This window comes from Malaclemys terrapin, chromosome 3, assembly GCF_027887155.1.
Source record: "Malaclemys terrapin pileata isolate rMalTer1 chromosome 3, rMalTer1.hap1, whole genome shotgun sequence".
NCBI classification, from domain to species: domain Eukaryota; kingdom Metazoa; phylum Chordata; order Testudines; family Emydidae; genus Malaclemys; species Malaclemys terrapin.
Window position 1 is genome coordinate 123,867,098 of NC_071507.1, and position 14,077 is coordinate 123,881,174.

The window sequence follows — 14,077 nt, forward strand, 5'->3', positions numbered from 1 at the left end:
AGATGCATTTGTTTTGGCAAAGTAAATGAACCAAATAAAGGAACAAGTTCTAAAGGGAATTTCATTGTACAATGGAGGATACCTTTTAAAGGTTTTTAGTGGTTTCTTTTAATCTATTTGGAGTTGATTTTTATTTTCCTGGCAAGTTGTTATGATTAAAGGCTCAGTGCCAAGCACGTGCTTTTCTTGAAAACTCTCTCTGTTCTAGAAATGTTTCTGAAAGATGAAGCCTGTTTTGGCTCAGCCTTTCCATCAGTTTTGACTGTACCATTTTGGACCTTTGGTTTGGGGCTTTGGTTGAAGATTTAACCAGGGGGAAACTCCTAATCTTCTGTCCTCTCCCTATATTTATTAAATCAATTTCTTTACTTAAATGCTTTTAAACAAAGATGGTTTCCCATCCCTATTCAGGGTTAAGGTGAGGGAGCAGGAAGGCATGGTTCTCCCTACTCTGCTGAAAGCAAAGGGGAACTCCCTGATATGCTTCTTGGGGCATCCAGGGCTGAGAGTCACCTTGTTGCCACATCCTGTCAGTGCAAGGGAGTCTTGCCTGTGCCAGCTGGATGTCAGCTCCCTAACACAACCAGCCTGTCAGCTACACAAGCACTCTCCTCTGGGCTGTACCAGCCCTTTGCCCCTGCCCAGGATCCCTTCAAAGTGTCCCCCTGGGTCATTCAGCCCCTAATCACTAGATACACACAGAGATCCCAGGACTTCTGTTCCCAACGGAACAATGTACCCCAGTTTACCAGCTTTGCCTTAGCCCACCATTCTGTGTCACTTGCAGCACTTGAGTTCAATTATAGTAAAACAAAAGGCAATTTATTTGAGAGAATGGAGATTCAAATAGACACAAGTGTGAGTGGTGGAAACAACCGGTTACATATGAAACAAAATCATAAAACATGAACTAGGGCCTACACTTATTAATAGGAAAAGTAAATAACTAATAAAGTAGATTCTCACTCTGTAGTTCAGTCTTCTGCAGCATTTGGGTCCCAGCTCCACAGGGCTAATGGTCTTTCATGAAGCACCTCCGCTCATCAAGGTATCTCCTCAGTGAATGGAATCAGAGTGTCTTTCTTCCCCTGTGATGCACTGAATCAGTTTTTTATCGGTATTCATTCCCCTTGGTGTCTCATCATTCCTTTTCACTGCCAAGTGGTTTCAATGTTTATAGTTTATCTTTGATGGTTTTCCATTGACTTTTCTGTGTTGGTTGCAAAGGTAGAAAACCAAGCAATACATTACATTATTGGCCAGCCAGAGAGGGATGACATGAATGGGCCACATGAATGGGCCATCACTGAGACACATGATTCTTTGATGACTCACTTTCACTCCAAGACCATAGGGGCATAATTTTCAGTATAGTTATATTATTCAATAAATATTACCCATACATATTATCACTCAATCATGATCCATAATTTACAAGGTCTCAGTAGAGACCTCACATGCCACCCTTTATAGATAAACACCATGAAAGTGAATTTATCAGGCCTGAGACAGGAGTAGCTTGTAAAGAACAGTGATCCCTTTGCCAGTTGGCACCAATAGGCCTCTGTGTTACACTCCCACTTTCTCCCCTAGCTTGAGTAAGCAGCACTCCCAGACAACTTAGCAGGTGCGGTGTGAGCTCCCTCTCCTGTTTCAATCTGCTTTAATCACTGCCTCTAGTCATTCCTCTGTTCAACACCACTTTGTCTTCAACAAGTGCATAATTCAGTCTTTTAAATGTAATGTCTTATTATATATTACTTTAAAAAGATGCGCTGTTGATTTCTATCTTCTAAGGAAAATTAGCCTCTGTGAATGCTAGGCTGGTAGGCCTGTTAGGCTGCAGCCTGACATTTCTCTTGGAATAGGCTGAACTAGGATCTGAGACTTTCCGGGGATTGCATGGCTTAGAATATAAATGTAAAGCTGGAAGGGATCTTGAGAGGTCATGTAGTACGGCTCCCCCACACTGAGGCAGGGCCAAGTATACCTAGAGCATCCCTGACAGGTATTTGTGTAACCTGTTCTTAAAAAACTTCAATTGCAAGGATTCCACAACCTCCCTTGGAAGCCTATTCCAGAACTTAACTATCTTCATAGTTAGAAAGTTTTTCCCAATATCTAACCGAACTCTCCCTTGCTGCAAATTTAAGCTGATTACTTCTTGTCTTATCTCCAGTGGACACAGAGAACAACTGCTCACTGCCCTGTTTGTAACGGCCCTTAACATGTTTGAAAACTGTTATCAGGTGCCCCGTCAGACTTCTTTTCTCAAGACTAACCATGCCAAAATAATTTAACCTTTCTTCATAGGTCTAAACCTTTTATCATGTTTGCTCTCCTCTGGACATTCTCTAGTTTGTCCACAACTTTCTTAAAATGTGAAGCCCAGAACAGGAGACAGTACTCCAGCTGAGGCCTCACTGGTGCCTAGTAGAGTGAGACAATTACCTGCTGTGTTTTACATATGACACTCAGGCTAATATCCTGAGGTGTATTAACAGATTTCACAACTGTATGATGTTGTTGACTCTCATTCAATTTGTTATGCACAAAACACCCCAGATCTTTTTCAGCAGTACTACTGCCTAGCCAGTTATTCCTCATTTTATATTTGTGCATTTGATATTTTTTTCTTTTTAAGTGTAATACTTTGCATTTGTCTTTATTGAATTTCATCTTTTTGATTTCAGACCAATTCTTCAATTTCTCAGGGTTGCTCTGATGACCCCTATTGACGTTTCAATTTCTCTCCCAATGTTTAGCCCTCTGTTATGCTCACCTTTTTAAAAACCTTTCTGGGGGCTTTTGTCAACTTGCCCCCTTTGAACGTGATGTAAAGCCCTCCTCATTCTGTTGCCGAGTCAGTGTGCGCAGGTGCTCTCAGGTGAACCCCATCGCTTCCCAACAGTCCTCTCTCCTGGAACAGCATCCTATGGCCAAGAAAGCAGCAACTCTCCTGTTGACACCATATTTGCAGCCATTGTATTCATTTCCAGGATGCTCATGTCCATGCCTCTGGGACTCCTTTTGGATTTTCAGATCACTAAAGAGCTCCTAAGAGAGCCATATTGGCCACTTACTATTCATCCTATCTTGGAATTGTGTGGATGTTTTCAGCTAGATCAGGTCTTTACAGAGCAGTGGGTATGTTGTTCCAAAGAATATTAGCACATACATGAAAAGTTAGACATATGTATTTTGTCAGTAACATTCAGGAAAATTTAAAACAACTGGCACGGGTGAATCAGGGGCTCAGGGAGGCTAGCGTCTGGCCTGCCCCTTCTGCCCGAGGCCCCATCCATCCTGCCCCCTTCCCCCACCAGAGCCCACCACCCCACCTCATCTCCAGCCACCAGTGCACTTGCGCGCGCTCTCTCTCACTCTCTCTCACACACACACACACACACACACACACACACACACACACAAGTGCCTCCAGCCCTGGAGCGCCAAGCAGGTGGCACTAGCACCACCTCCAGCCACCCAGAGTCTTCCCCCAGGGCCCGGGCCGTGGGGGAAAAGCCGCAGCAGAGCGCCGCGAGAAGCAGGAAGGAGTCTGGGGGCGGCGTATGGGCGGGGCCACACAGAGCTGTTTGGGGAGGCTCAGCCTACTCCGGCCTTTGATACCTGACACCCATGACAACTGGGTTGTCCCCCCCCCCCCTTTTTTTTTTTTTTTTTTTTTTTTTGGTCTAGTTACATAATCTTCCACAAATATATAGGAGAATATAGTGAACAGTAGTAGCATCTTACCAAGAATTGATTTGCAATTAATATGTATCTGTAAGTGGGAGTTGCCCTGTTTTTGAAATATTCCCTTAATTCTGGAAACTTGACACAGTGTCATTTCAACCAAAAATATTGCTATTAAATACTGTGTACTAAACTGAATCCCTCCTTCCCCATTAATAACCTTGTTTTCTTAAAGTGTTAACTTTTGCATTTGCAGGGAGTTTGCTAGACTTCTTAAAAGATGGAGAAGGAAGAGCCTTAAAGTTACCGAATTTAGTGGACATGGCAGCACAGGTATGTCTTAATTTATAAGCAATTAGTTGTGTGTGTTTTGTACCGCAACTGTGTGGGGCTTCATTTTTAAATCACGCCTACTGATAGCTGTGCTTCTAACAGGTTGCTGGAGGGATGGCGTACATTGAGCGAATGAATTATATACACAGAGACCTGCGATCTGCAAATATCCTGGTGGGGAATGGCCTAATATGCAAGATTGCTGACTTTGGATTAGCAAGATTGATTGAAGATAACGAATACACAGCGAGACAAGGTGGGAGCAGTAGCAAATGTAACCTTGAATATGGTTTTTGAAACAGATGAAGAAAAAAACATGCTAAAATACCAAGAAGTTGCTTCAAGTTCAGGATTTGACCTTCTATAAAACAAATATTAATCCATGTTTTAATTCCTAATCCTGATAGAGGGCTGGGAGCTTTGCTGAGGTAGTACATAAAGCCCAGGAGAGAAGGAATGAATAATTGCTTAACTGTGATTTCTCTAGCTAATTCTGGCCATCCCTCAACTGAAAACAATATCATCCATGTGCCCTGTCAGACCGAGAACTCCTCCCCTCCCCACCCCCAGTCCCCCCATCTTCACAAGGAAAGCTGAAGAACAACAACAAAAAACCTACAGCACTAAGCAACATATATGTGTGTAAGCTGAGGCATACGTTCATATACATATTCTAATGAAATAATTTTTTCTTCCTGTGTGCACTAACCATGGTAAATATTGCTGTGTTGGACTTCATTTTTCTTGATTTTTAATCCATTTTAGTCCATTGGAGTAAGTTACTTTAATCAAGTACTCGTTCTTTAATACAGCTGTGTGTCTGGGAACAATATTTTCTTTGGGGAGCTTTTAGGGGGTTTTTTAGTATGAAAACCATTCTCCACTGCCACACAGATTGCTGGGCATGAGCAACCACTGATATATACAATACCCTTTGAGATGATAAGTTTTTATAGCAACCCTTATTGCACTTCCTTTAAAGGCACCTTTTTAAAAATCCTATGTTCATGCTGAGCCATGACACACACACACACGAACACACACTTACTACTCAGTAATTCTTTACTAATCATTCCTAATTTTTCAGTGTGTGTTCAAGTTTGCAAGTTTTGGTCTGTCCAATGGCAGTACTTGCCCAATATATGTCAATAAATACCACTCCAGATATTTGAACTCCATTAACCCTTGGGCCTTTTGTTAAACCATATTATAAGTCATCAAAAAGTAGGGTGGTTTAAATACTTCATAACCCATTAAGAGCTTTTATCTTAACCAAATGTCCCTGTTCTAGTATGGAATCTGTCTCTGTTTTAGCAAAGAGTTTTCTTTTGCTTTCTGGCTCTGAAATGTTCACCAAATGAGCCAAATAGTTCACAGAGTGCTGCATATTTCAGTGAGAGCAAAAGCCACCATGCCATTCAGATCCCTATAAATTTCTTTCAGCTGTTGTCAGCTGCACTTGTTTGCAGAAATGTGGCACCCTAACCAGCCTACACTCAAACTAGTGCTAACAGTTGCTTACTGTGTCTTTCCACTTATTTGAGAGCAGTATGAGAGATCAGCTTACAGGGAGAGCCTCTCTTTTTCTGACTGAGCTTTTAAAGAAACTGTGATAAGTACCGATGCAGAGAGTTAACTAATGCTGATTTGAACAGTAAGTGCACATTCCAGTATACAGGGTACACTCCCTCCAGCCTGTCCCATATGTGAAGTGTGAGAGGTGTGCTTGAGTAAAGATAGTAGGATCCAGCCCATAAAATAGCTTGGGAAAAAATGCACAGTAGAAAAAATGTATGATCTCCTTTTTGTTTCACTACCACTTTCTCTCTTTGGAAAGCTCCCACTGTATATTTTGATATGACTAACTATTTGTTTTACTAGGCAACATTGCTGGACAACATTTTCTGAGCTTAGAATTCATAGGAAATCCTTGGATGTCCTGTTTCCTTTCTGGGTTACATCTCCTAGAAGAGCTTAGCTCTTTTCATATATTAGAAATCCCTGGAAGCCCCACATGCCCTCGTTTTATTTATGTTGTGGATAATCTTCAATTTTTAAAGGATAATAAAAAGTGATGAAAGTTAGGATGGGAAAAGTTTGGACTCAGAGAGAGTAAAGATTGTTTGGACTGGTGAAGACAAGCAAGTGTGTTAAGTTGGGGCGAGAGAATGGACTGTGGTTAGGATACATGCCTGAGTTCTGTGTGTCCAGCACAAACTTATTGTGTGATAGTGTGCAAGTCGCTTACCCTTTCGATGCCGCAGTTTCCTCTCCTGTGCCATACTTATATATAGATTGTGCCTTAGAGCAGAACCCTGAGCAAGAGAAGATGCATGAACTGCACTGTCCCAGGATCACTCCAGGTAGCCCTGTGCTGAAGATTTCTAGATAGATCTTGTATAAAGGGTTTCCTAGTTTTGCTAATGCTTCTATATCCTGCTCTAAAGTAAATTTTGGCTGAGCTTGGCAACCGTATATACCAGGGGTGGCCAAACTTACTGACCCTCTGAGCCGTATACGATAATCTTCAGAAGTTCGAGAGCCGCAAGACACGCACAACCTTTACACATGCATTTTAAAAAATATTAACATCCTACTTACTGTATCATGGCTAATTACTCCTAGAGCTAGAGGCCTCGTGGGTCTCCATCCTGGTCCTAAGTCTTTGGAAATCTGGTTGATACATTGTCAACGTGGCACGGAGACGCTCAGTCAGATGTTGATTTGTAAGGACTACACAATGTTTCGATTTTTATGAACTTCATCACAGAGTACAGCGATTCACGGCAGTATCTTGTGCCAAAAATTGAAATGAGTCGCACACTAGTATTCTTGAGTTGAGGATACTTAGTTCCTGGAACTTGCTTCCAGAACTCAATTGTAGACTGTGATTTATGCATCGTCTTTAGAGCCTGGTCTTCCTGGAGTTCCGGTAGTTCCTTTTCTACAGTAGATGTTTCTGTAATCATGGTTTTGGGAAGTGGACAGCCGTCATTGATCACATCAACCGTGAATGGGCTTACAAGAAAGGCGAAGCAGGATCTCAGCTTCTGCAAGTCTTCAAACCTGGCCTGAAAATCATCAAGCAGTCCTTGTAATTTACCTCTATATTCCTCAAGTTTGTGATCTTCTATGATTTCAGGGAATGTGTTTAACCTACTCTTGAGATGAGGAAAGTGGTTGAAGCCCCTTGACACTGTCTCTTTGCAGAAGCTTTAACTTAATCTGGAAGCTGAAGACTATCTGAGTAAGGTCAGAAATAATCTTATCCTTCCCTTGGAGTGCCAAGTTGAGAGTTTGCAGATGGTCCATAATATCAGTGAAAAACATCAGATCCTGCATCCATTACTCATCTTCCAGTTGTGGATAGGACTTTTCCTTTTCTTCAAGGAAAGCATTGATAGGTTCCAACAGTTCCACAAATCTATTTAAGACATTGTTGGTTGATACCTCACAATACAGTAGAAAGAGATGTTGTTAGGTTTGTCTTCAAGATCCTGCTCTTCAATGAAATTTTTGAATTGTTGATGAGTCTTCCCATTTGAGCAGATGAAATTGAGTTTCTAAGACTATTTTCATAACATTTTCGTACTTGAAGTGTCTGCCGGTGAGATGTTCACGATGGATGATGCAATGAACAGGGAGAAACTCCAGAAATTTGGGATCAGTTTTCAAGAGTCCAATAAGGCCTACTTTTTTTTCCCCACAATTGCAGTTGCTCCATCCGTTGCAACACTGGCCAGTTTATCCAGTGGTACATCAGCATTTGTCAATGCTTTGTCAAGTGCATTATTTATGTCAACATCACGGGTTGTTTCTTTTAGTGCCACTAAGTCCAACATTTCTTCTTTCACAATTACATCTGCGGAAACATAGCAAACAAATATCACTAGTTTGATTTATCTTGAATATCTGTGGATTCATCGACAACTAGGCTGAATGCTAGAGAATTCTTTAGATCATTTTGCATGTAGCTTGCAACATCTGCACTGATCTGGGAGATCCACCTCTCTGTAGTATGGCGTGAAATTGGAATTTGCTGTATTAGTTGTTGAGGTTTTGTATTACTTGGATCTAAAATTGCAACCACTTCTGCGATATTTTTCTTAACAAATTCTCCATCACAATACGAACGTTTCTCAAGAGTGATATTCCATGCCATAACAAAACTAGCTTCAGTCGTTGTCAGCTTCCTTACTGAATGCAGAAAGTAGTGTCTGTTGACTGTTGAGGTGTAATTTTAATATGGTTAGCTTGTTTTTCCTTAATTCTGATCCAGGAGAGTACTTAAATGAAAAGTTATTGTGAGTCATTTCATAGTGACATTTCAAGTTGCTTGCTTTGTAGAGAGAGCATGATGCATTGCAGCTAAGGCACAGGGGTTTGCCAACTTAACTAGTGAATGCAAAATCTTCCTCCCATTCTGGCTGAAAACTTCGGTTTTCTTCTTCATACTTGCATTTCTTACAGTTTGAAGATGTCATTGTTCTCCACAAAATTAACGTAGGGTTAACACTTAAATCTAAAATTATTCAAATGCGACTTATGAACAGTAAACACAGCCTGTAGTGTGCAGCATGCAGAGAGATCACAGCACTGGAGGTCTGCACAGCAATACAGTAATGCAATTTCCTGTTATAATGAGCATGTGCAGCTGAAGCCGGAGCCTAGGTGCCACCTGCAGGGCTGAAACCCCCAGCACCGGCTCGCCGCCTCCTGCAGGGCCGAAGCCCTGAGCACTGCCTCCTGCGGGACTGAAGCCCTGAGCATCAGCACCCCACGGAGCTGAAGCGGTGAGCTCTGGCTCACCCCGCTGCAGGGTGAAACCCTGAACCTTCACACCACCCCCACCCCATTCCCACAGTGGAGCTGAAGCTGCAAGCACCAGTTCAAATCCCCCGCCCCCGCAGAGTGAAGCCCCAAGCTCTGAGAGCCGCAGTTGACCTGTCAAAGAGCCACATGCTGCTCACCAGCCGCCCTTTGGCCATGCCTGGTATAGACTCAGTTTCGCTCAGTTCCAATTACCCTGGTTTCTAATACAATTTGAGTAACCAGTATGAACCTAGGGACTTAGAAACAGGTTTAAAATCCCTTCATAAGCTAACACTTTTGCCTGGAATCTGATTTAAATTTAATTTAATCATGGTTTCTTAACTCAGTTTTGAGCTCTAATATGGTGGGGGTCATAGTAGCACAAAGAAGTTGTGCTGCCTTTGCATGTTTCCCATGACCTATCAATCTAATCCTATAAGGGCACGTATCTGGGGACTGCTCTGTTTATCTTGACGGCTACTGCCTCTGTGGTGATTTTTACACACAGAAGTGGAAAGGCTGGGGGGGAGTTAGATTGTCAGTTCCTTTTGGAGAAAGGAAGTGCTGGGCCATGTGAAATCCGAAGATTAAAGTTTAAAATAAAGTAGCTTAGGTCACACTCTCCTCTCCACTTTTCTCTGGGAGCTAATTTTGTTTGAGGTTTTTTTTTTGTGGGGTGGGGGGGTATTTCTTTGCCCTCTCCCCCAAAAAATGTTACTTTTAGATCCATGTAAATATTTTGAGAGGAAACAGATGGGGACGATCTAAGCCCCAGTGGTTTAGCATGTGGGATTCTTGGTCCAGATGAATCTTTCTCAGCTGGTGATAACATTTTGTTGACCAGAAAGTTTATTTTTATTTGGGATTTAAGCAGAGAGGCCTGACTGCTCATGATTTATGAAAGGTAAATAGCAAGCGGTTAGGTCCATGCATCCACCATTTCTCAGCAATCATTAAGAAGGAAACAGATGGTCACACCCGTTGTGATTTAAAGAGTGTGACTAGAAACTATGTACTGCCATTGAATATATGGAAAAGATCATTTGGCTTCTAGTGAACATTTGGCTTCTCTTGTCTTGCTTTGTTGTCAAAAAAATAAATCTTGCTTTTTCTAGTACATAAGTGAATAATCAAAGGAAAGAAATTGTATATTAAAATGACACTCATTTGAAAGGCTATTGCCTCCTCTTTGCTAGTTGCCATTGTATCACTTTCCTCCGGGTCACAGTCTAATTTTTCTGCATAGTTGTCTTAAATGTCACGGCTTGTGTCAGCCTTGTAAGGCAAGCTTCAGAGTTAATTGTCTCCCTACTGCCTCCTTCTCTCCTGCAGACCAGTGAGTCAGAGTCCTTGCATCACTTCCTACCCGAGACTTCCCATAGGGCATTGTTCCCATTGAACTTTGAACCAGATCAGTGATGTAGAGCCTTAGCCAGCACATGGCATGACTGCTTGGGAAAGCTGCTAGGAAGGAGTGTTTCCTATTACAAGCAGGAGCAGCTGAAACAAATTTAAAATGTCCTTTGTAAAATGGGATTTATTTTCCAGTCCATGTGTCTATTGCATATATTGGCAGCACTTGTGGTAATGCTACTCCAACACTGATGAAACAATAAGGATTTTTCTGATGCCTTCCAGACCACCTAGAGCTATTTTTGTAGTTCGTGTATGTCTGTTTGTGAACTCTCAGATACATTTTTGTCTCAATACTCTGGTGTATCTGATTTTTCTTGAAATGGGAGTTTTCTTTGTGCTCTGTCAGTCCTTTGTAGAGAACTGGCACCTGGTTCTCCAACTAACCAGACTACGTTGTTTGCAATTGACTGTACTACGGTACAGAACATCCAAGGTTTGGTTCCTGTTCTTCATCTCCTATTTCCAGGGCCAGTAGTAGCATGGAAGGAAAGGAATAATGACTCGTTTTTCTCAACAGCAAACCCTGAGTGTTTGAGAAAAAAACACTGATGGGTTTCAAAGGAAACCCCATTCAATTGACCTCAACTGACAGGAGAGTGACCAGTTCAAGAGGCTGTGGGTTTCAGAGTAGGGGAGACAGAGCTCTGTTAAGAACTTGGAGTTCCCCCGTGACCCATTTCCCCATGTGAGATGGGGTAAGGACCTTGTTCTCATTTTTAACGTTTTACCAGACTCATAATTTCATATTACTTGTCTCAGCAAACAAGATTTAATAGTACATTTTTGGCTCAGGTCCTCCCACACAGCATTTGTCACTCAAAGTCGTCTACCAAAACTGACTTGTTTCCTGTTACGTGTTTGCTTCAGCATTTTTTATCTCTGTGGCTTTCCCTTTCCAGCCCCAAATGCTACTTAACATTGAACTAAATTCTCTAATAGTTGACCTAATAGTTTCCACGGTTTATCGTTTTAGCTTTAAAAAAAAAAAAAAAAGTATACCCTCAGAGTCTTGTTTTCTCACGAAAGGTAGTGTCCTCTGCCAAGCCCGGTGCTTGTCGTTGGTGACATGTAGTAAGTTTGTTTCAGCATAGGGTGCAGTGATACAGCAGCAGCAGCTTTGGGACAGTGGGGACACAGTTTCAATTGTCAGATTTTGTTTGTTTCTTTTTCTTATGGTTTTAAATTTAAAAATACAAAACAAAGCCTGGAGGGATTTCCTCAGCATGAGAAAATACATTCTGGGAGTTCCACCCAGCTCCTCACCATACTCCTGTCATGAAAAGCAGCTTGGGGAAAAGGAGAATTAAATTGGGCTTACTGTCCTTCTGATCCTGACACAGTCTAGATTGGAGACACCCTTTTCTCCCTCATCCTGCCCAGAAATCCAAGGAGTTTAGTAACAGGCCTGCAGGGCCGTCCTTAGGCATACCAAGCATACGCAGCTGCGTAGGGCACCATGAAATTTGGGGCACCAAATTGCCCCAAATTTCATGGTGCCCTAGGCAGCTGCATGCTGCATACGTGGCAGCACCAGCCCCGGCGACCAGCCCTATTCCTCGGCTGGCCCCGCCCCTGCAAGGGGCAGGGCCGTTCCTGGGGGAGGGTTGGGGGCGGACAACTCCCCCCACCCTGCCCCTTCCCCTTCCCCCCTACTCCGCCCCCAACTCGCCCCCATTCCGCCTCTTCCCCCAGTGACCCTGCACTCACCGGCGGCGGCGGGAAGCGGAGCAACACGGCCCCAGCCTGCTCTACTCCGCCAGCTCCCAGCCGTGGCGCTCCGCTTCCCACCGCCGGGGAGTGCGGCGAAAGGATGGCCCCCCGCACTCACCGTTGGCAGGAAGCGGAGAGACTCAGCCCCAGCCTGCTCCACTTCCCTTCCCCCGGCCCCAGCCATGTCGCTTGGGTTGGGGAAAGGACCACTCCGGCGGGAAGCTGGGGCCAGGGCGAGGGAAGCGGAGCGGGCTGCTCCTGGCCCCCCACTAATCCCCTCGGCCACTCTGGGCCTGAGGGGCCCCCAAAAGTGGCTCCCCACAGCTCCTGCCTCCCAGACCCTGGGGGAGGGAGGCATAGGTCACCCAAATGGCTAGGGATGGCCCTGCAGTCCTGTGACTCTTATTAATATCCTTCTTTAATAGAGTCACTGGCCTGAGAATCCATGCGTCTGATGGACTTTATTTCCTTCACTGACTCCAGTGAACTAGCTGTTCGTCTGAAGGCCACGATGTAAGCAGCACAGCCAGACAAGAATTGCTGCTCTCACACAGAATTAATTCAGAAACGGTTTGATAAGTGGGGATTCATAGATTCATAGATTATAGGACTGGAAGGGACCTCGAGAGGTCATCGAGTCCAGTCCCCTGCCCGCATGGCAGGACCAAATACTGCCTAGACCATCCCTAATAGACATTTATCTAACCTACTCTTAAATATCTCCAGAGACGGAGATTCCACAACCTCCCTAGGCAATTTGTTCCAGTGTTTAACCACCCTGACAGTTAGGAACTTTTTCCTAATGTCCAACCTAGACCTCCCTTGCTGCAGTTTAAACCCATTGTTTCTGGTTCTATCCTTAGAGGCTAAGGTGAACAAGTTCTCTCCCTCCTCCTTATGACACCCTTTTAGATACCTGAAAACTGCTATCATGTCCCCTCTCAGTCTTCTCTTTTCCAAACTAAACAAACCCAGTTCTTTCAGCCTTCCTTCATAGGTCATGTTCTCAAGACCTTTAATCATTCTTGTCGCTCTTCTTTGGACCCTTTCCAATTTCTCCACATCTTTTTTAAAATGCAGCACCCAGAACTGGACACAATACTCCAGCTGAGGCCTAACCAGAGCAGAGTAGAGCGGAAGAATGACTTCTCGTGTCTTGCTCACAACACACCTGTTAATGCACCCCAGAATCATGTTTGCTTTTTTTGCAACAGCATCACACTGTTGACTCATATTTAGCTTGTGGTCCACTATAACCCCTAGATCCCTTTCTGCCGTACTCCTTCCTAGACAGTCTTTTCCCATTCTGTATGTGTGAAATTGATTTTTCCTTCCTAAGTGGAGCACTTTGCATTTGTCTTTGTTAAACTTCATCCTGTTTAACTCAGACCATTTCTCCAATTTGTCCAGATCATTTTGAATTATGACCCTGTCCTCCAAAGTAGTTGCAATCCCTCCCAGTTTGGTATCATCCGCAAACTTAATAAGCGTACTTTCTATGCCAATATCTAAGTCGTTGATGAAGATATTGAACAGAGCCGGTCCCAAAACAGACCCCTGCGGTACCCCACTCGTTACGCCTTTCCAGCAGGATTGGGAACCATTAATAACAACTCTCTGAGTACGGTTATCCAGACAGTTATGCACCCACCTTATAGTAGCCCCATCTAATTTGTATTTGCCTAGTTTATCGATAAGAATATCATGCGAGACCGTATCAAATGCCTTACTAAAGTCTAGGTATACCACATCCACAGCTTCACCCTTATCCACAAGGCTCGTTATCCTATCAAAGAAAGCTATCAGATTGGTTTGACATGATTTGTTCTTCACAAATCCATGCTGGCTATTCCCTATCACCTTACCACCTTCCAAGTGTTTGCAGATGATTTCCTTAATTACTTGCTCCATTATCTTCCCTGGCACAGAAGTTAAACTAACTGGTCTGTAGTTACCTGGGTTGTTTTTATTTCCCTTTTTATAGATGGGCACTATATTTGCCCTTTTCCAGTCTTCTGGAATCTCTCCCGTCTCCCATGACTTTCCAAAGATAATAGCTAGAGGCTCAGATACCTCCTCTATTAGCTCCTTGAGTATTCTAGGATGCATT

At 43.3% G+C, this 14,077-nt stretch overlaps 1 protein-coding gene across 4 annotated transcripts in view; it reads left to right on the forward strand.

The window, feature by feature from the left end:
• The window catches only part of FYN (FYN proto-oncogene, Src family tyrosine kinase), a 188,852-nt gene that overhangs the window by 158,452 nt on the left and 16,323 nt on the right, over window positions 1–14,077 (forward strand). For all 4 annotated transcript variants that reach the window (XM_054023095.1, XM_054023093.1, XM_054023096.1 and 1 more), the window contains 2 exons: window positions 3,953–4,029; window positions 4,132–4,285. In XM_054023095.1, the coding sequence (XP_053879070.1) occupies window positions 3,953–4,029; window positions 4,132–4,285 (231 nt within the window). The remainder of the gene's footprint in view (window positions 1–3,952; window positions 4,030–4,131; window positions 4,286–14,077) is intronic.